This window comes from Rhinolophus hipposideros (genome assembly GCF_964194185.1).
Source record: "Rhinolophus hipposideros genome assembly, chromosome: 15".
Lineage (NCBI taxonomy): Eukaryota > Metazoa > Chordata > Mammalia > Chiroptera > Rhinolophidae > Rhinolophus > Rhinolophus hipposideros.
Window position 1 is genome coordinate 9,575,600 of NC_138061.1, and position 22,986 is coordinate 9,598,585.

A 22,986-nucleotide genomic window follows, 5' to 3' on the forward strand; every position below is an offset into this window, starting at 1 on the left:
TCCCATTCCTAGGTTTTTACCTAGAGAAATGAAGGCTTATGTTCACACACAAACTGATACATAAATGTGGGTTGTTTTATTCATAATTACCAAAACCTAGAGATAATCTAAATGTCAACAGGTGATTGGAGAAACAGATTGTGGTTCAGTTAGACAGTGGAATACTACTCGGCAATCAAAAAGATTGAGGTACCCAAGGCCACCCCTGCCCTTAGAGATTGACTAACTAGAAGGACTTGTGTGATTCAGTGTATAGCTGTCCTCATGGCCAAGGTTTATTACAGCAGCAGAGTGAGGATACACAGCTGGATGATAAGGGAAAAAGACACATGGAGTCTGGAGCAGTCCACGTGTAGGCTTTCTTATGCTGTCTCCCCTGGGAGAGTTCATAGACTCAGCATTGCTAAAATGTCAGTTCTCCTCAGATTACTCTCCAGGCTTAACGCCATCAGAGGTTCATCGGACTTTACATAGAAGTTGATCGAGGATAAGAATAATCAAGACAAACTTGAAGCACTTAACTACCTGATTTTAAGACTTACTGTCAAACTATAGTGATTAAGACACTATATGTAAGTATGGTATTGGCATAAGGATAGACAAACAAATCAAAGAAACATAATAGAGAATCTAGAAATAGACTGACAAAATCAGTGAGTTGATTTTTGACAAAAGTGCAAAAGCAATTTAGTGCTAGAAAGTCTTTTAATTAAATAATGCTGGAATAAGTACAATCGTTTTGGGGGGGGAAATGATACAGATTACAGACCTAAATATGAAATATAAAACACATAGGATACATTTACGACCTTGGGGTTATTAACCATTAAAGAAAAAAACATTAAAGATAAATTGGACTTCATCAAAATGAAAAATTTCTCATCAAAAGATACCATTAAGAATGTCAAGAAGGAAGCTACAGAGAAAATGTCCTACATGTGTCTGACAAAAGACATACATCTAGAAGACACAAAGAATTAGTGTCTTCTAATAGAACCTCAGTTCTCCTGACCCCTAAACTAAAGCAAGATTAAGTCCAGTGGTGGTCAAATTCAGATGGCCAAGAATTCATAGGAAATAGAATAGAGTGGTATGTGTGTGCTAAACAGGACTCATGGCTGCAAATGACCCAGCTTGGTCCTACTTAAACCTAAAAAGACGAATACATGTCTCAGCAACAGAATTCATGAGTGGGCTAGTGTGTTGGCTCGGTTACAGCAAGTAGTTAAACTACGTGTACAGGAATCTGCCACACTCTTTTCCTCTGGCATGGCTTGGTTTTCAGACTGACTGGGTCACAGTGGCCACACGCAGCTTCCAGGCACTTAGTGCTCCAACTTGAACTTCTGGTCGTGCTCTTCACCTAGATACTATGCCAGTCCTGTGGACCTCAGCATGTTTCAGTCCTACTTCTCCACCTGGCTTACGCTCTGCCTCCTTCGGAGGCCTTCTTGGAGATTCTCAGACTTGCATTAGTTGTTGCTTTGGGCTGTTAACCTGTCTACTCTTAGATTATCTTTGCTTTAAGTTCTTTCAGCTCCAAGTATCCTTGTAGAACCTGGCATAGTGCTGGGCACAGCAGGCTTCATAAATAATGGGTAGTTGTTGCGTGCTTGATTTTTTTTTTTTTTTTTTTTTTACTTACTGCAGTCCTTTAATTGTCCAGCAGGTCCAGATAGTTGTAAGCTGGCCTTTACTTGAGAATGTAGTATTTGTATACATGTAAGTTACGTAGAAAGAACTTACCACTTCCTAGTCCCGCTGATGAAGCTCCATCGCCTGTTACTCATGTTTCTCACACAAAAGCACTCAGCACAGCGTTGGGGTGGCAGTCACAGCTGCATGTAAGTCTTTTCTTTCAACCATTTTGTCTAGAAACAAAAATACCCATTATTTTTTAAATCAGGTAGTTTATTGGCACTTATCTAGTAGACCAGTGGTTCTCAAACTTCATTATGCACCGGAATCACTTAGAGGGTGTTTTAAAACACAAATCGCTAGGTGTCACCTCCAGAGTTTCTGATTCCGTAGGTGTGGGATGGGCTGAAAACTCTGCACTTTTAACAACTACTGGGGGGTGAGGGGGTCAGTGCCACGCCAGGGTCAGGGAACCGGGCTTTGAGGACCAGTTTACTGGAAGATTTGAACCTCGCCGCTCATCAGGATCACCTGGAGTCCCCCCCGGCCTTTTTCAGAACAAGCCTTCGCTCAGTTAAGTGCAAGTGTTCGGAAGCGCTGCTCAAGCATGGTGTTAGCAGTATGTTATGAGTGTGTTTCAGTCAGTTGACTCTGTAACAAGTACAGACAAAATTCTTTCACTTCATATCTCCATAGCATCTGTGTGATGAATATAAATGGTGGAAGTATTGGCCAGCTGTGTGGCTTGCTGGTTCCAGTTCCCGAAAATAGGTATTCCTGATTCTGTTGATCATTCACTCTGAAGTCTTAGCCAGTTCCCCTAATTTTTCAGAGCTTTAGTTTTTTTTTTTTAATATGTTTAACATGACATGAAAAACATCTTTCTCATCACTATCATTGCAAGAATCATCAATGGATGCTAAATCTAGACGAGGGGGTAAGTTCCATGACAATTATTTGCATCGTTGTGAAGTGTTCCCCACAGGTAACTTATTAATTGTAAATAACTGTACAGTGGAGAAACAAAGTCACTTTGACTGGGTTATCAAATTTAACATCTTCAATGAGGGGAAGATGAATATCTTGTCTCTAGATGATTCCATTACAAGGACACAGCATCACTTACGTAGTAATCTGACTGATAACGCATAACTGCAGCAGATCATAAGGAAACATCACAGAAACCCGAAATGAGGAGCATTCTATTTTTTTAGGGCCTCTATTCTTAAATACGAATGTCATCATAAAAGATTAAGATTGAGGAAGTGTTCCTGATTAATGGAAATTAAAGATACATGATAGCTAAAAGCAGTGTGTCGTGCTAGATAGGGTCCTGTACTGAAGGGGGAAAAGTGCAATAAAGGATAGTTTTGGGTCAAATGACAAATTGGAATGTGGGTGGTAGATAAGATAAAAAGTATTGTATCAATTTTGAAATTCCTGAGGTTGATATTCTGTGGTCATGTGAGATACTCTCTTTATTCTTTGGAAACATACATTGAACAACCTAAAGATAGTAAAAACATGTTGTGTGTAACTTAATCTGAAATGGGTCAGAAAAATATCTATAAGAGAGAGCAACTGATGCAGCAAATGGAACAAAGATACAGGTGTTGTTTGTACTATTCATGCGACTCTTTGGAACATTTATTCCATAAATAAAGAAATAAATAAACCTCTGCTCAGGGTAGTTATAAAGATTTAAAAAAAAATCTATAAAAAACCTTTTCAAAAAGCAGTGTGCTTTTCAAATGAGGGTTCGTGTGTTGTTTTGTCTACGGCTCCGTGTCTCCTTCTGTGGGCATTGCTAGCCCCTGAGAACCCGGGAGGTCAGCATCGCCCTGATTTGTAAGATGCAGCCTGCTAGTGGGCGGCTTCTCGAGTGTTCTGTGCAGTGCTTCACGTGAATGTGTGACTCAGCTGAACACAGTCTATTGTCATATATTGTACCTTTACCTTTGAAAAGTGTATTTGTCTTTCAGCCCAAAATGGAGTTAATCCTGACTGGGAGAAGAAAGTAATCGAATATTTTAAGGAAAAGCTGAAGGAAAATAATGCTCCTAAATGGGTAAGTTTATTGCTGTTTGTGGAGGGAGAGAGTTGGGCCAACTTCCAGTTTCTCAGTAGAGTAGTAATCCACATATAATTTTAAAATATATAAATTAATATGAACTGCCTTCTGCGTTAAGTGCTGTTAAGTCCATATGTATTCAAAGATTTTGGTCTCTTGCAAAGTTAAATTCAAGCAATTAAGTGTTTCTGTATTGATGCCTGTAGGTGGCAGTAACTGACCAAGCTACTTTTCCAAGACAGAAAAAAAAATCAGTAGTTGCAAGAGCTTTGATTATTACCTACATTTAAAAAGAATTGGCATGTACTCGTTTTAAGAGAAGAGCTCAACAAAGCAAATGGCCTTTCCCCTACTTGAAAAGTGTTCTGAAGCAAAAGCATCCTCTTACATTACAGTCAAATGTCTTTATACAAATTTGTAAGAACTCAGAAGTACTTTTGTCCAGCAATTACGTTGTTGACTGTTGAGATTATGGGCTTCCTAATAGGGCTGAATTTTGTGCGTGTGTTGCAGTTTGAGTCTGGACATATAGTTTATGTATGTGTATGAGCTTAATGTTTTATAGACAGAATATCTTTATTAACTTGACTGCTTGCTTTCCTTGCAGGTACCATCACTGAATGAGGTTCCCCTTCATTATTTGAAACCTAACAGTTTTGTGAAGTTTCGATGTATGATTCAGGATATGTTTGACCCTGAGTTTTACATGGCAGTTTATGAAACAGTTAACCGAAACACAAAAGCACGTGTATGTATTACTTTTTTCCATGGAACTTTCTGTTTATAATTAGTGGTTTTAATTTTGTCCTTGTGTTGTCTATGGTAGTTTTGATTCAGGTAGACTGATAAAATACTTCTGTCATTTGTTTGGGTTACAGGTTCTTCATTTTGGAAAATATAGAGATGTAGCAGAGTGTGGGGTAAGTATCCTTAAGTTATATAAAACATTTTTAATAACAATTTTAAAAATTTTAAATATTTATTACTTTTCTTTGGTTGATCTTAAATTGATCTTGTGTATAAATAAGTTTTAAGAAGTCACATGAAATGTTTTCTTTATTTGCCTTTGTTTCTCTGATATATTTTTGGTCTCTAAAAATCTCTTAGAAGGAATATTGTAAATAACAAAACTAATTCCTTTATTTTCACAATATCTGTATACTTGGTTAAAAAATTATAGGGTATGATAAATGCTTTAAAAATGAAAGTGGAAGATTAACTTAATTACACGTGCTTAATTAAATTTGATTAAATTCTGCCCTATTTTCCTGGGAGGAAAAAGGTTAATAAGCTTTCTTTGATGAAAGGAAGTAATAGAAGCTCTCTAAAGTATCAATAATGGGAAAGGGAAAAAGACACTGGATATAATTCTAGTTGTGAAAGGAATAGGCTTGAGGGAGAAACTCACTAGAAAAGTAGTTAGAGGAACCACAGTATAGCTGTGCTTTTTAAAATTGATTTTCTGATAATAGGTGAACAACATGTAGAATTAAATTTAATGTCATTCAGACACCTGTTCAACATGCCAGGCATTTTAACTGGGAAAGTTTAAAATTTATTTCTACTTTAATAGTAAAAAAAATAAATAAATAAAAAAGGCATGTCAAAATAAATATATTAACCAAAAATGTCTCCCATATTTTACTTTTTGTTTTTCATGTGGTTCTATTGAAACACAGACAATAATTGTCAGTTTTTGGAATGAAAACAAGTAGCACAGGTGAGAATTGACCAGGCAGGTGCTCAGGCAGGCCCTCAGGAGAAAGGTGGGACCTTGGTGGAGATACCTCCATTCGGGGTCTAGCTCTCTGCTGTGCAGATCCATAGTCTATTTAATCAGGTTTTCTAGGGCTATTTACATCCTGGAAGTCTGACTCCTGCTTACTCAAATCTCAAGAGGTTGATTTATGAACCCTAATACCAGCTCACTGATTCACGGAAGCTGTTCCTCATTGAATAAAATGTTCTAGTTCAGTTGGCCAATCTGGACAGAACAACAGTCCTAATTTGGAAGGTTGCCGGAAAGATTTTATTAAACAAAAGTGTAACTTCCTACAATTCTTTAGCGTACTGGACTCGTGAAGGATGGATTTGCTTGATCTTACACATGATGACCTTCAGGTCTCCCAGTGTCTATTTTCCTTTAGAGTGTTTATAAGGTACAATGTGCCAAGTCTAATGAGTCAACTTGTAAGGGCTCACTGCGCTCCTTATTTAAGGAGCCCAAGTCATATTAGAGAAATTTATGAATACACAACTTTTTCTAGTACTCAGTAATATAGTGTCCCTACAGCTCAGTAATCTCAGCATCTGGAAATAGGAAAATAAAACAGATGTGACTATCTATGACTTTACCAAAGAGAAAGACAGTTTGTACTGTGTTGCCAAGAGTCATAAATAAAAGCACCATGCCAGGAAAAGGGAACTTGGGGCCTGGCAAGAAAGAAACAGCAATCTCAGTTTATATTATCTCAGGCTCAAACTTGATGTCTGTTCCCTGGGTCCTTTTTACCCTCTACAAAATGGAATATACATCTTACTTACTTTTAACAGGATTTTTTTGTACTGTAAAATTAATGTTTATTAAAGTAATTTTTTCATGTTACACCTTGGGTCCTTTCTACCTCTTAGCATTTTCTAAGCATATATGAAATACAGAACATGCGTTTTTAGGAAATAATATCTGAATCTTAAATCTCAGCTACCTCGTCATGAGTATTTCATTCAATTCCTATTATATAGGTTAACCCTGGTACTTTTCTACAAAAGAAACAGTGGGATTACCATGTGCTTTGTCTTTGAAAAAAATAAAACATCCTGTTTATAAAAAAGGATTTAATTCTGTAATGTAAGGTGCCGTGTGCTGTGGGTTTGAGGGAAGGTAGTATATTGATTATTACATGTGAAATGCTTTTATGTCAGTTTTCTTTTAAAAAATGATAGTTTGGATTAATTGCTTCTTAATTAACTCTTAAGGTGAAATATTTACTATGGTTTTATAAATAATATAAAAATGTGGTCGCTAATTTTTTAAAAATTGTTTTTCTTAGTAAAATTAAAACAATTTTTTTTTTGTACATCACAGCCTCAACAAGAAGTTGATTTAAACTCTCCACGAACTACCACTTTGGAAAGACAGACTTTCTATTGTGTTCCAGTGCCTGGGGAATCTACGTGGGTAAAAGAAATATCCTTTATCTGAATTTTATGTGTTGAATGGTTCCTGATTATTTTCTTAATTCAAAAGACCATAATTTAGGGTGTGAGTTTTAAAAACTTAGTCTTTTTACGGCAGTGAAGCTAGCAGGGGGGAAAACCTATAAAACAACTTAAGCATTCATCAATGAGAAATTATAAAATTATGGTACATTCTTATAGTGAAATACTGTTAAAAATATTGAGGTAGATTTAAAGATACTGAAAAAGACAGTACCGTGATAATTAAGTAAAAAAAGTTCCAAATTACAACTAGTAATAATTCTGCTTTTCTTAAGGGAAAACAATATGTGGCTTCATTTAAAAGGAGATTGTGGAAACATCTTTGTCTTTTAATTTTTTTTAGTTGGTAATTTTTTTAGGCATAATTCACATACACTGAAATGTATAGATTTTAAGGGTGCACTTTAGTGATTTACACTACAAAATAAACAATTGTGCCAGAAAGTTCCCTTCTGCCTTTTTCTTGTCAGCAGCCCTCCTTTGCAGCCACTGTCCTGATTTCTTCGTTTTACCTATTTTTGAATGTCATACAGATGGAACTGTATGGCAGAGGGTCTTTTGTGTCTGATGTCTTTTGTCTGCCCAGTGCACTTGAGATTCATCTCTGTGTGTGTATTGTAGTTCATTCCTTTTATTGCTGATGGTATGTGTTTATATTGTTTCCATTTGATGAGCATTTGGATGGTTTCTAGTTTGGGGCCAGGCGTTTTCTTTGTAAGAAGATTTTCAATTCAGTTTTTTAACTGTGTGTGTGTGTGTGTGTGTGTGTGTGTGTTAAGATAAATTGTATCTTTCAAGGACTTGTTTAAAATCATTTACTCTCAGATGAATCTATGTCAATAACATACAGCTTTCATGATATTTCCTTATTTTTCTCTTAATAATGTCCAGGGGATATTTAGCAGTGATCTCTTTCATTTTCAATAATGTTAATTATTTTTTCTCTTATTCTTGATCAGTGTTGGTAGTGATTTGTCAGAGAACCAACTTTTTGCTTGAATTTTTTGTTTTCTATTTCATTGATTCCTGCTCTTATTAGTTTGGTTTTAATTTCTTCCTCCAGTTTCTCAAAGTAGATGCTCAGATCATTAATTTCAAATCTTTCTTCTTTTCTGATAGCATTTAAGTCTATAAATTTCTCTCTAATCACTGCTTTAGTTGCATTCCACATATTTTGATTTGTTTTTACTATCATTAAGTTTGAAATATTTTCTAATTTCCCTTATGATTGTTTCTTTGATCCTGATCTTTACAACAATCTACTATTTGTCCCCCTCGTTCTTTGTGCTATTGTCGTCACACACTTTACTTGTACTTAAATTGTAGAGCCCAATAAATTGTTACTTTTTGCTTTAAGCAGTTAGTTGTCGTCTGTGTAAATTAAGAAGTGAGGAAAAAAATACATTTTTTATATATTTGTGTACATGTTTATTTTCAGCTGTCTTTGCATTTTATCTGGAATCATTTTACTAAGCCTTTTTGTTAAGTACAGATCTGTTGATGATGATTTCTGTCAGCTTTAACTGAAAATGTCTTTAGTTCACCTTTATTTTCGAAGGATATTTTCATTGGAGATGGAATTCTTGATTGACAGGTATTTTCCCTCTCCAACACTTTAATGGTATTGCTCCATTGTCTTCTGATGAAAGGTTAGCCATCACATTGTTCCTTTGTATGTAATGGCTTTGATTTTCTTCTGGCTGCTTCTAATGTTCTCTGTCTGTGGTTTTCTTCAGTTGATTATGGTGTGCCTAATTGAAGGTTTTTTTGTGTTTTTCTTTCTTGGGGTTTTTTGTTTCGTTTTTTCGAGCTTTTGGATTTGTGAGTTGGCATTTTTTTTCAGAAGATTTCAGCCTTAATTTTTTCAAATATTTTTCTGTCCCAGTCTTTCATTGTCTTGTTTTCTAGGACTCCAGTCACATGATCATTAGACAACTTGTACTCCAGGTGGCTGAGACCCTGTTCTTTTTTTTCTTTTTTCCTTCAGATATTTTATTTTTCAGTTGTAGATTTTTGATTTGGTTCTTTTTCGTTGTTTCCATTTCTCTCCTAATATTCCTTATCTTTGAGTCATACATGTCTTTATTTTAAAATTGTAGATTTTATAATTTCATTTTAATATCTTTGTCTGCTAATTTCAGAATGTAGGTCCTTTCTGGGTTTGCTTCTATTGATACTATTTTTAATCCTGGTTATTGGTCATATTTTCCTGCCTTTTCCTATAACTAATAATATGTTGTTGTATGCTGATATACAACATTGTAAGTTCGGTTTTGTCTTCACTTCAAGAATGTTGCATTTTGTTCGGATGGGCAGGTGATTTAAGTGGATCACTCTATCCTTGTCAAGGCTGGTTTGGGGATTTGTTAAGGTAGGTGTGGAGCAGCCCCTTCTCTGGGGGACACAGTCCCACCTCGGAGATGTGCTGTTTCTGGATGTGCCCAGGATGTTCATTTATCAGGGTCTAGTTCTGAGTGTGGCACAACTTCCAGAATCTCCATTCAGTTCCTAGCCAACCAGCAGCTGTTCTGTTAGGCCTCAAGGAATCCTGACACAGCTGTGTATTTATCCAAAGATGCCATGGAACCAACTCCTTCCCCTCTAGTAAGTACCGTTCTGCAAACTCTAGTGGCTTCAGTAGCTCTGAACCATGTGCTGTGTTTTCTATCCAGCAAGAGCATGTCCACCGCTTCTCTTTGTTGCAGTTTAGAAAATACCCCAAGAGAGAGCTCGGGGCAAAGTGGCGTTTACTCGGTATGTTACTCCCCATTTGAAGATCATAACCTTATGTGCTCTGTTGCCCAATGTCTGAAAACAGTTGCTTCATGTCTTTTGTCCAGTTTCACAGTTCTTTACAGCTTGGGTTGGGGTGTAAGGTTGAGCTGTTACTCTCATGACCAAAACTGAAGTCCAGCTTTCTTTCAAAAAGACATTTTCATTTTAACCAGAAAGCTAATAAATTAATGATCTTTCACTGTTCCTATAATTAGCATAACTTAGGCTGTTCCTCAGTTCATGGTAATCTTTTCTTAACCTTGCATTTAACGCCTATATTAATGCAAACCAAGCTCGAGTCAGTCCTTCAACGTCCTATACCCCCAGTCGTCACAAGAGGAGTTATGAAGATGATGAAGATACGGACCTACAGCCTAATAAACAGAAAGACCAGCATGCAGGCGCCAGACAAACAGGTAGTGTGCTCCAACAGGCTTTCGGAGACCGCGGCTCTCCCTGTGGATTTGTTTTCAGAATTTACTGTTGCGTGATACAGCTCTAGTGATTTGATAACTTTGCTTTCATGGTTAACAAAATTGTAGACAGTTCTAGGAGTTTTTACAGTACTCTTTGGTCAGGCTGTGCTCCATACCTGAGCAGTTAGGAATCACTTAGTGAGCAGTGGCTGCTCTCCTGTCAGAAGTTTTTAAGGGTTTCAAGTGGTTAGCCGAAAAAGGTCTTTTTCTTTCTTTTTCTCTCTGTTCTTAAGTAATATGGAAGCATAGGACTCTACCCTAAAAATGATTTATGTATATGTGAAAACATCCTTATTTTCTTTTTGGAGTAGTGATACTTTAATTTAGTAAGACTGAAAACATTAGGGAAAACATGAAGTTGTGATTCACTAGATTACTTACTCCTAAACTTTAAAGTAGATAATCCTTAGAATAGTCACAGTGCTCTTCTATTTACATACGTTTGTAGTGGCTTATTTCTTAAAACATGCTTAAAACACAACTAATTCTGATTAAAACAAAGAGACCAAAAGTTGAATTTTCTAAGAGCATAAGAGAATTTCAGAATTGGCACATACCATTATTGAGTTCACCATGGTTTTTATGCGGTGCATTTCTTTATTATGGCAGATAGATAAATGTATCTTTATTTCTCTTTTTATGTTCAGTCACTTTGGCATCTTTAATCAGAGGGAGAGGAGGTAAAACAACTTAGTCTAGTTAATTGGTCTCTGGAAGATTGGTTTGAGAGGGCAAATATAACAGTTGGTGGTAAAGAGAAAATTATTAATGAATTTCATTTAACCATATATTAGTCTACTTTATAAGTTCGTATTACTGTATTTCCTTAATGCTAAGACATATTTTAATGTTTTTAAAATTGGAATGTTTTACAGTGAATATATACAAATGTGGCAGTAGTCTTTCTTTTTTTCCACCCATCTCAAATGTTTATTAAAATAATGGTGTATCGTAACAATAAATGACAGAATCCAGGTCATTGTAAATCTTTCTTTTCACTTTAAGCAATTGATGCTCCTTTCTAGTTTTGCCACTTTTGTTCGAATGTCACTCTGCAGGGCTTTTAATTTTTTATTGGCGTGCATTACTTATGTAAAGTTTAACTTGTTTGTTGATTTCTAGGCAATCTTACAGGCTCTAAGTATTTTTTAACTTTTTTTGAGAAAAGTACAGATTCCCATGTAGTTGTAAGAAATAATGCAGAGGGATCCTCTGTACTCTTGACCCAGTTTCCCCAGTTGTACAACTAGAAGACTGTCATAACCAGGAAAGGGACATTGATACAGTGACTGATTCAGAACCCACCTTTCTTACACGCACCTGTTTGTGTGTGTATTTCGTTCTGTGCAGTGTCGTCACGTGTAGATTCACGCGATCACTGCTGCAGTCAAGATACAGAACAATTCATTACTGGGAGTTTTCATGTTGCCCTTTTAGAACCATGCCTGCCTCTCCCCTCCCTTCAAGCCTTTAACCCCTGATAACCACTGATGTCTCCATCTCTGTTTTGTTATTTCAAGAATGTTATTTAAATGGAATCTTAAAGTATGTAAAATTTTGGCATTTTTTATTCAGCAAAATTCCCTTGAGTTGAGATCCATCCAAGTTGTTGGTATGTGTCAACAGTTTAATCCTTTTTATTGCTGAGCCATATTCTGTGGTATGGCAGGCTATATATTGATTTTAATTAGTTTCAGCCCTAAACTGTGATGACTTAAGGGACAGAGGCTATCTTTTAATCATCTTTGTGTCCTCAACACAAAGTCCGATTCCTGGTATATAGGGGACTTTAATAAATATATGTTAAGTGAATTTATTGCTATGTGGTTTTATTCTGCTTACTACATAGAAAAAAAATATGTTCTACCAAGGTGGTTTTGTCACCACTAGACCATGTATTTCTTAGGTCAAAGATGTGGGAGAAACCGTATTAAATATATTTTCAAAAGTTCTTATAGTTAAGATTTGATGGGGGAATTTGTTTCCATTTTATTGTAGAAGGAAGAATGATGACATTTTCAGGTCGTCATGATAATAATTGTTCTTTTTTAGGTCAGACAGAGGGCTTTGTTAATATGTGTTACTTCCTTAAAAATCACAACAAATTGAAGTTTGCGAGCTCAGAAGCATCATTTATGTCAACCTTGAAAGGCTCCTTAGAAAGGTTCTGTATCTCCAGAAGGCCTTGAAATGACTAAGTACAACGGTCTCCTTTGAATTTAGGGAGTGTTGGTGGTCTTCAGTGGTGTGGAGAGCCAAAACGTTTAGAAACTGAAGCGTCTACTGGGCAACAACTGAACTCCCTGAACCTCTCTTCTCCTTTTGACCTGAATTTCCCACTGCCAGGAGAGAAGGGCCCTGCATGCCTTGTGAAGGTAATGACCTTCCACAGACCTCACATGGACACAGATGTGTTACGTGTCTCAGCAATTAAACTGGAAAAGTCTTAGCATTTGCATTAGTTTTCTATTGCTGCTGTAACAAATCACCACAAACTTAGCGGCTTAAAACAAAATTGTATCCTCTTACAAGCTTTGGGTCATAAGTCTGACATGGATCTTCCTGTGGGTAAAAGCAAACTGTCAGCAGGGCTGCATTCCTTTCTGAAGATTCTAGGGGAGAATCTGTTTTCTTGCCTTTTCCAACTTTCTTGAGGTGCCCACCTTCCTTGGCTTGTGGACCTTTCCTCCATCTTCATAGCCAGCAATAATGCATCTCTCTGACCATTTTTTCTTGATCACGTCTCCCTCTGACCAAAGGTAGAAAAGATTCTCCAATTTTAAGGGCCTATGTGTTTAGATTAGGCCCACCCAGATAATCCAGGATAATTTCCCCATCTCAAGACACTTTTGCTTATAAAATAACATTCTTAGATTTCAGGGATTAGAATGTGGGCGTCTTTGGGAAACCCTGTTTCTGCCTACATAGCATTCTTAAAGAATATTTCAATCACAGAAGTGGAATAATTTTTTAATTCATATGTCTATTCCTTTCTATATTATTTCTGACGTTCTAGTATCTACTTCATTTTCACCATTCTTTCTCTTACCAAATCCATTTCTCATTTGTATTTAAAATAGAAAGAAAAATTCTATTAATAGGTCTTTTATCTGTTTATCCTCACATGTTTTTTTTAAGGTTTTTTAAAAAATTATTAAAAAATTTTTTTTATTGGGGAACAGTGTGTTTTTCCAGGACCGATCAGTCATTGTCCTTAAATCTTAGTTGCAGGGGGCACAGCCCACCATCCATGCAGGAATTGAATGGGCGACCTTGTTGTTACAGAGCTCACGCTCTAACCAACTGAGCCGGCTGCCCCTCCAGAAGCTCAGAGGCAGTTTGTTGTCTTCAATCTAGTTGCGGAGGGCGCAGCTCACTGGCCCATGTGGGCATTGAACAGGCAACCCTGTCGTTCAGAGCTCGTGCTCTAACCCACTGAGCCATCTGGCTGCCCTCATTTTTGAATCCTAGTAGATGAATAGGTGATACCCGTTTCAGAAATGATCATTGAGAATCGCCATTCTTAAATTTTTGTGGTTTTACCTTAAGGACACTTCAGTTATGTTACACGGGGGACAAGAATTACAGTATTTGTCCTGCCATGCTTACATTGGGTCTCAGCAAGAGGAGGCCGTGACAGTTATTAAAGTCCACCATGACAAACAACTTTGAAAGATTGGTTTTTTTGTTGTGACAAACCTCATGGTTTTTCTCAGTTTTGTGTTAACCCTCCTATTGTTGCATAGTTTGTACAGAAGTCCAAAGTTAATAATCCCTGGATTTTCCCCTCTCTTGGTGTGGTTAATAGATTTTGAGGTAATGCATCTTCTAGTTTCAGTAGACCATCATCCTTTAGAAAAAGCCTTTTCTTTGAAGTAGTGTGGTATATTCAAAACAGACATTAGTCTGGGAGTCGGGAGTCCTGAGTTTTAGTTGTTAATTTACTTGCTAACTAGCAGAATGACTTCAGGCAAGAACTTTACCTATCTTGGTCTCAATTTATGAAATAAAGGAGTTGTTTTAAGGTCTATTTCCAGATCTAAAATTCTAAGATACTATATCATTATTACTATTTTACTGCAAGACTAATAATACCATGTGCTTTTTTGGGTGTTATTTAATCCTAACAACATGGTTTCGTGTGGTATCTTGTTAGGTCTATGAAGACTGGGATTGTTTCAAAGTAAATGACGTTCTTGAGTTATATGGCATACTGTCTGTAGACCCTGTGCTAAGTATCCTGAATAATGATGAAAGGTGAGTCTTTTTGCTCTTTGGGGGGGTAAAACTATTTTGATATAATTTGTAACTTTCAGAAAAGCTGGAGGATGGTTATAAAGAAGTCTTTTTCCCTTTACCCAGATTTACCAATTGTTAACACTTACGCTCCATTTGCTTTGTCCTTTGTTCTCTCTTATACGCATATACACACATTTTTATACACACATACGTTTTTCTGAAACACTTGATAGTAAGTTGCATATATCATACCCTAAATGCTTGTGTCCATGTTTTCTAAGAACAAAGACTGATCGTATATAATGACAGTACATAACTTAAAAAAAAAAAAAACTCATTCTCACAGTTCTGGAGGCTCCAAAGTCCCGGATTAAGGCACTGGCACATCCGGGTCTAGTGAGGACCCGTTTCCTGGTTTACAGATGGCTGTCCTCTCGTTGTGACCTCACGTGGCAGAGAGCAGAAAGCTCTGACACTCTGGAAGCATAGAAGCCAGTTATTTTGTAGGGTGTCTCTCAGTTTGGGTCTGCCTGATGTGTCCTCACTATCAGATTCAGATTATGCATTTAGAGCAGGAATGTCAGGTGAATGATGTACCCTTCTCAGTGCGTTACATCAGGAGACGTGATGTTTCGTCCCCTGACTGGTGTGCATCTTGATCACTGTTTGGTGGCATCTTCGAGGTTACTCTCCTATAAAGTTACTATTTTTCACTTTGTAAATAACAAGTAATTTGGAAGGAGACATTTTGAAAGTATATAAATAGCCTGTTTCTCATTTAACTTTCACCAACTTATTTTAGTATTCATTGGTGATTCTTGCTTAAATCAATTATTACTATTTATTTGTTGGCATTCTACTATAAGAGAGAATGAGTTCCCTCCTCCCCATTTATTTATTCAGGTAATTTGTTTATATCAGTGTGGATGTTAATCTGTTATTTATTTTGAGATTCAAGTATTCCCATATTTGGCACGTGCGAGCCATTTTAAGCAGGGTCTTTTTGACAAGATCATACCGTTTTTGCACATACATTTTCTGATACGTTAAGCTGTTTCAGCCTCATTTTGTACTTTTCATGCTCCGGCCCCAATATCAGCCATTTTTCCAAGGAGTACCAGTTTCTTTTAGTGAGGAATTATATTTAAAAATCAAGATCTGTGTGCTTGTGTACTCATTGGTACTGGATTGGCATTGCTTCTGTGCCCTTTTAGTGGACAGAGCTAGGAAATGTATGTACACATACTGTCACACACACATACATGTATATACATGTTTACATATATGTATATATATTTCTGAGTCTATATATCAAAAAACACGAGTTCACACTGTCTTTCTGATTCCAGTTCAGCATTCTCGTCTTCCTCCTCACTTTATTTTTAATTCCCTTTTGTAATAGAAAGAAATTTTATCCCCATTATCCTTATATATGATTGCTCAACTCTACAGTACAGAGAAAGTAACTTCAGAAGTGGTAACCCGTACTACATACCACTGCAAAAAACAAGCCTAGTAACCTGAGTACAGTATCTTTCTGGTTTTTATTTTAGAATGAGGGAATGTGGGGTCCTGTGTTCCAGTTACTTGGGTGAGGTCTTTTCTCCCGGTTAGTGCAGTTCTGTTGTTCATTATCCATTTTACAAAATTAGGTTAATTTGTTCCCATTTTGTTTCACTTCAGAATTCTTCCTCCATCCTTATTGTTTTGATTTTTTTTAAAAGTATAGGAAACATTAACATTGCCAAAATCAAAACTATATTGAAAGAATGCAGGGATGTCATTCCCCACTACTTTCATCCCTTCTGCTCCCTTCCCACTCATCCTTTGTATGGAACCAACCTCAGTTTCTGCTCTTATCCTTCCTGGTTTTTTTTTCCTTTTTTGCAAAATAGATGCATGTATATTGTATTCTTGTAGAATAAGTGGCATGATATACACACTCCTACATTTTTTAACCACCTAACAATACATCCTGAAGAACCAGCTCTTCCTCACTTTTGTTTGTTATGTTTTGAGGTTGCTGGCCTGGGTTGGAATCCTGGTGTGGCCGTTACTAGCTGTGCGGCCTTGGACTTAACTTCTCCAGTGGCTTTGTTTCCTCATTGTAAATGAGGGTGGTTGTGAGGTTTTACTGAATTTATGTGTGCAAAGTGAAGAACCTGCCCGGGACATACACCCTATATACAGTAAATAGTATATCACTATTTAAGGAAGATAGTATGAAGTGATTGCTCTGCAGGGTCAGTCTGTAAGGTCTGGAGATCTAAAAACATTTTCGTCATCTTGTTTTAGTCATCTCACATAAATCTATCACCTGCTCACTTATTTAGTAAGTCTGAAAAACTCACTTTATTTTCATTTTATTTTACTTTATTTTTATTTTTACTCATTTATTCACAATTATTTATTTTTATTCACTTTATTTTCATTGCTTGTTGTCTACTCACCATTCAAGGGAGGTTTCGTGTAAGAATAAAATTTAGGAACAACAATTAGGAAGACAGAGAAAATGGACTTTCCACACAATGAGTAATAGACACCTGATGGCTTTTGAGAAAAAATACCTGTTTTTGAGACATTCTGTGACCTGTTTGATGTCCCAGCTGATAGCTCAAGAAAGAATTTCTGTGTTTTGAAATAACCTAATGAGTAGACATACTACTAAGTAACTTTGGAATACAGGACCCCACATTCCCTCATAGGAGTGAAAACATTGCTCCAGAAGAATGGAATACATTGTATCATAACATCCACTTGCCTGAAATCTGTGTGAGGCAACAAATGAGCCATTTCCTGTTCTTCTGGGAGATGTGCAGGGGGAACTGTGCTTGGCTTGAATTCTCACTGTAGTTTTACACGTGCAGATTGACGTCTAAGAACGTGCGCTCTCCCCCTCCGCAGGGACGCCTCCTCACTCCTGGATCCGATGGAATGCACGGACACAGCCGAGGAGCAGAGAGTACACAGTCCTCCCGCCTCCTTAGTACCAAGGATTCATGTGGTTTTAGCCCACAAGTTGCAGCACATCAATCCGTTATTGCCAGCTTGCCTTAACAAAGAGGAGAGCAAAACCTGTAAGTGTAAGTGCTGAAGCCACAGACTTGTCCCCAGTGTGTCGGAGCTGCCCGTGACGCACGTGTGTGCACGGGGGGACTGAGTCAGGCGGGTCCTAATCACTGTCTCTGCCCATTGTCCTTTATGGGAATTCTCGTCATAAAAATGGGGCGGGGGGCGAGTACCTAACCTGTCTGATCTTGAAGAGGGGCACCTTTTACCGAGCTATTGACAAGTCTGTATTAGTCGTGTACTGACTCGTGCTTTTTGTTCCACCTGTTTTATTTTTTTAACCTAAGACACTTGGGTTGATTCTGAATCTGGCCTCCCTTTCTTCTCCAGTTGTTTCAAGTTTCATGTCCGAATTGTCTCCAGTCAGAGCAGAACTGCTTGGGTTCCTCACTCACGCCCTTTTGGGAGACAGTTTGGCTGCTGAATACCTTATATTACATCTCATCTCTACAGTGTAAGTGTTCTGTTCCTGGTGGGAATTTAGGGAGTTTGTGCTTTGTTGAAAGTGGAAAGGGTAGCAGAGTTTCTGAGGTGGTTCTGTGTTTTAGTTTAGTAGGCTTCACCATCAAGTGGTTTTTATTTGTTCAGTGTAACAGTTACACCATGTCACAGACACATTCCTTTTTTGATCTTCTCTGAGTTACACGTTTCGCATTTTGATGATGTCTCTTTAAATTTAAGAGCCAAAGTCAGACAAAGGATCTGGCTGGTGAGTAAAGTGAGCTGTTTTATCCTGTTTGCGTTCTGAATTCTCTGTTTACACATTCCAAGGCTCTTTGTCTAAAAACAGTCAATGAGGTCTGTCGTGTGCACATCTAACTTTTATGTGGAGGTGAGCACCCCTCCCTTTCAGCTCACTACAGTGGTTTTCTGATTTCAAGAGTAACATGCGTGCCTTCAGCAAGTTCCACGAGCATAGAGGAGGAAACAAATCTGTAATCTCACAATTTAGCTGATCACCTCAGTTAACACATCTTGGCACATGCTTGTGTCACTTCTTTACATACGTGTACATTCCTACATAGATCTCATACTCTAAACACGGATCTATGTCTTGCTCTTATCACTTAATATGTGTTAAACATCCCATCATTATTCTTGATGAACTTTTTAACAACTGCCAAGTATGTCATTATAGACAGTTGTACCATTTCCCTAAATGTTCGTTTTTCCTACTTTTTCTCTATTCTAAACCACACTGCAGTAAACATCTTATACAAATCTTTGCTTGAAGAGAGTTTGAGACAGTAGGACATAATGGTTGTGAGCGAGCACAGACTCTGGGACCAAACTACCTGTGTTCAAATCCTGGCTGTGTGAACTTGGTCGTGTTACCTAAAATTTCTGTGCCTCAGCTTTCTCATCTGTCAAACGAAGATAATACCGTGTTTCCCCGAATATGAGACCTAATTGGAAAACAGCGTGATTTTTCAGGATGACATCCCCGGAACATAAGCCCTAATGTGTCTTTTGGAGCAAAAATTAATATAAGACCCGGTCTTATTTTCAGGGAGACACGGTAATACCTAACTCCAAGTGGGGATTCAATGAGAAAGCATTCCAGGACTCAGAACAGTTCCTGGTCATTGACTGCTATTTTTATTGCTGTTAATTCTGATAAAGTAACTGAGCGACATAATCTATTTTGAATAATACCACTAAGTTGATTTTCCCATGTTTGCTTTTTGATGGAAATCACCTGAGTATCTTATTGATTGATACCTTTTTTTTTCTAGATACACAAGAAGAGACATTCTTCCACTAGGAAAATTTACAGTTAACTTGAGTGGTTGCCCGCGGAATAGTACCTTCACTGAACACTTATATCGAATTATTCAACATCTTGTTCCAGCAGTAAGATCAATATAAATATGTATTATAAATCTAAGCAGACTTTAACAATCCATCTAGTTGTCTTTAATTCAACCCCAGTATTTAACTTTGAGATTTTAATAGATGTCATTATGGGGAAACAAACCTTGTCATGTTCTGTAATTTAAAATGTGCTTGCCCCTAAACATTTCACTTTTCTTTTAATGCTTTAGCAGAAATTTCTGTACATTTAACAATGAACCCAATTGCAATAATTCCCTTAAAATTGTACTCAGTTGATGCCACTTTGCTTGTGCAATTTGGTATCCTTTGTGTGCATCTGAACACTTGCCTCTTTAATACCTTGTGTAGTTTTTGCAGATTAAGTATAATTAACTTGCTTATATAGAACTAGGCCCTTCTCATGGTCATCTTTTGTTTCACAGGCTCTGCTTCTTAGGGGTGGTTTGCTTGTATCTATAATGTGCCTTCCCCCCCGCCATTTTCTTTGACTTCAACGGAGCCAAAGTACCAAAACCTCTAAGTTTGGAAAATATATCTTACCTCATCCTTGACACCCTTCTGTCACACTCTGGATTTTAGTCCAGGGAGAATAGAGAAAAGTCAGGTTTTTCTCTCCCCATCTTGATGAGTAAATAAACATTTTCTGCTTTGATACCCAGTGTTAGGTTAAAGAAGCTACGTTTCTGGGTAGCTCACTTGTCATTTGTTTCTGGTTCACTGGTGAAATAAAATCTTCAAGAATACTGAACAAGATAGTGAAGATAGCTCATAGAATCAGTGAAATTCTTATTTAGGATATAGATATATTTTTGCTTCTAAGAGCTCAAGACACTACTCCTTTAAAAATTGATTAAGATCTTTTTTTCACATAAAACTGTTTAACCCCAAATATGTTTTCTTAAAACTGGGAAACTTAGTTCCTTGCTCATTGAAAAATTTCTCTTTGCAGTCCTTTCGTCTACAGATGACTCTAGAGAACATGAACCATTTGAAACTCATTCCCCACAAAGACTATACAGCCAATCGTTTGGTCAGTGGGCTCCTCCAACTGCCCAACAATACTTCTCTTGTAATTGATGAAACTCTCCTGGAACAAGGGCAGCTTGACACCCCAGGTACGTACGTGGATATTTTCCTTCCATTTCTAACCTCCCACGAAAGCCAGACCTGATGATGATTTCTTACAAGAATAACTGTGAACAAAGACAAATTCACATTTCATAAGTATTTAGATAAAGGTTTGCCGTATGGATTTCATTAAAATATGTATTATAAATTGTGTACATCAACTATGTTTTATGAAAATAGTATGATAAGACAAGTTAGTAAGTAGCTTTTTAAAGGCTGAAAAGGCGAAGAGGTTTTGCCTTTAGTCATATATTACCTCAAAAAAAATATAGAAAAGATCTAGAACATTTTCTTACCACCCAGTGTGAAATCTAAAATTTTTTTCAAATATCTGAAAAAAATAGTAGATCAAGTTGTTTGGACTTAGCTCAGTTATGGAACATTATAAAATTGCAAGAAAGCAGATTGCTTTTTCTGTGCTCAAATGAGAATTAAGATGACACTATGCTGGTGGTAAATTCAGGAGGTAAAGGTAGAGTTAAAAACAATGTAAACAGTGTAGATTGGATACATTTAAGGCAAAAGTGAGTAGCAAGTCAGTAACCTTGTTTCTGTGGATAGTTTTAGCTCTACCATGTTACTTTTGCCCTGTTGAACACACCACACAGGAAGTAATCAGAGTGACTGGGAGCCAATGTTTTGCCTAGTTGCATATCTGATGCTCCATATTAGATTTGGGGGTTGGGGGGTTTTGGCCCCAGAAATACATTTGTCTAGTTTGACAAATATTGTGTGGGAAGCCTAGTAACCTAATGAACACTTAGTAATTGGACAGTGCCTCATATACTTTATTAAAGCAGTAGAAACCTCATGTCTTATAATCAGTGTCAGCAGAACCAACTTGTTTAGATGATTAACATCAAATGACTAAAAAATTATTTTCTTGCTTTTTTAGGTGTTCATAATGTGACTGCCCTGAGCAACCTAATAACTTGGCAGAAGGTGGATTATGACTTCAGTTACCACCAGATGGAATTCCCCTGCAATATTAATGTTTTTATTACTTCAGAGGGGCGATCACTCCTACCGGTACAATGAGTCATTTTTAAATGGAGGGAGGTTACATTGGAATGATATCTATATTTTTGTTTTGGTTCTTGGTACTGTTTATTACTAATAAGTTAAACTTATTTCAAAATTGTGGCTGCTGATTAAGGGAATTGATTATTTTGTTCCTGCCTTGGGATGGAAACCATATCTATGAAGAACCAGGTATCAGGAAATCACAAGACAAGCGAAGAAAGCTGTTGAGAGCAATCACTCCCACATCTAGGCATAGAAAGTAGAAGCTGACTGCAACTTGCCTGATTAACAGCCAGACCTTTGTTCTTGCTGCCTCTGCCCGTTGTTGTCTGCCAATGTTATGTGAGAAATATTTTAGAGTTCCTTTTAAAGTGGTCTTAATTACCTGGTAATTATTTATGTGCTCTGTGGTGAAATGCTCTGGTAAGTAAATTATCAGTGACTGATGGAGCGAGCTCTTGATGAGAAATATGCCCAGTCGTTTAAAATGTATGTAGTTTCTCTGTATAATAGTGTTCACTTGTGATTTATAAGAAAACTGCCTATGAATGAGAATGAAAGGGTCAGTAAGTTTTCTGTGGGAAAGTGTAGATACAGAATACATATTCCATGATTAAAGACACATCGAAAGCATTTTGATTAGCTGCTTTTTAGAGGCTGGCTACCTTTTTTTACCTGTTTGCAGGTACCATTGAGGAATCACAAGTAACCAAAAGAAGTCTAACTTTTCTAATTATTGCTGAGGTAGTTATAGTTATGTAAATTCATGTTAAAAAGTGACCTCCCCCCAATAATAAAATTTTCAAATTCCCCTCGGGGCTGGTTGAGATGATGCATCCATCCTCCTACAGTTTTAGGTTAAGTTAGGCACTTGGAAAATACTGTGTACTGTTCCTCTTTTCAGGCAGACTGCCAGATCCACTTACAGCCACAGCTGATGCCGCCAAACATGGAGGAGTACATGAACAGCCTTCTCTCAGCGCTGCTGCCTTCTGTGCTGAATAAATTCCGCATTTATCTGACCCTCTTGAGGTTCCTGGATTATAGCATATCTGATGAAATAACCAAGGTATGTTTGGGTTAAAATAAAGGATTTTCCTGTGTTTAATGGGACTGTTTAACCAATTTATATTTATTGTAATACTGATAAGGTAATTTTGCCATTTGTTTTCTATGTGTTGTGCCTTTTTGTTCCCTCTTGCTCCATTATCATCTTTTGAAGTAGATATTTCTAACATACAATTTTGATTTCCATGTCTTTTCTTGTACAGTTGTTTTTCGTACTGGTTGCCCTGAGGGCTACAGTTAACATATTAACTATAACCACCCCTTTTGGGATTAATGCCTGTTTAATCACAATAGTATAAAAAAACTTGGCTTCTTTATCATTTCATTCCTTCTCCCTTACTTGGTACTGTCTTGTCCTACATCTTTATACATTGTATGTCCATTAACACATTTATTGCTTTATACAGCCGTCTTTAAATCAGAGGGAAAAAGTTACAAAGAAAA

General features: G+C 37.0%; 1 protein-coding gene and 1 long non-coding RNA gene across 3 annotated transcripts in view; one reads left to right on the forward strand and one right to left on the reverse strand.

The window, feature by feature from the left end:
- MCMBP (minichromosome maintenance complex binding protein) overlaps positions 1-22,986 on the forward strand; it is a 38,747-nt gene that overhangs the window by 10,556 nt on the left and 5,205 nt on the right. The window contains exons 2-14 of one of the 2 annotated variants that reach the window (XM_081073997.1): positions 3,621-3,706; positions 4,317-4,457; positions 4,588-4,629; positions 6,795-6,896; positions 9,975-10,119; positions 12,403-12,554; positions 14,336-14,436; positions 17,323-17,495; positions 17,818-17,941; positions 19,224-19,341; positions 20,273-20,438; positions 21,347-21,480; positions 22,379-22,543. In XM_081073997.1, coding sequence (XP_080930123.1) covers positions 3,621-3,706; positions 4,317-4,457; positions 4,588-4,629; positions 6,795-6,896; positions 9,975-10,119; positions 12,403-12,554; positions 14,336-14,436; positions 17,323-17,495; positions 17,818-17,941; positions 19,224-19,341; positions 20,273-20,438; positions 21,347-21,480; positions 22,379-22,543 — 1,649 coding nt within the window. Of the gene's footprint in view, positions 1-3,620; positions 3,707-4,316; positions 4,458-4,587; positions 4,630-6,794; positions 6,897-9,974; positions 10,120-12,402; positions 12,555-14,335; positions 14,437-17,322; positions 17,502-17,817; positions 17,942-19,223; positions 19,342-20,272; positions 20,439-21,346; positions 21,481-22,378; positions 22,544-22,986 lie in introns of both variants that reach the window. The other variant, XM_081073996.1, reaches the window with a different exon arrangement.
- On the reverse strand, positions 1,640-20,282 carry LOC308507927. The gene is made up of 3 exons (XR_013994966.1): positions 17,180-20,282; positions 14,763-14,895; positions 1,640-1,871 (listed from the first exon to the last, which is right to left on the reverse strand). It is a non-coding gene; the product is annotated as an uncharacterized lncRNA (long non-coding RNA).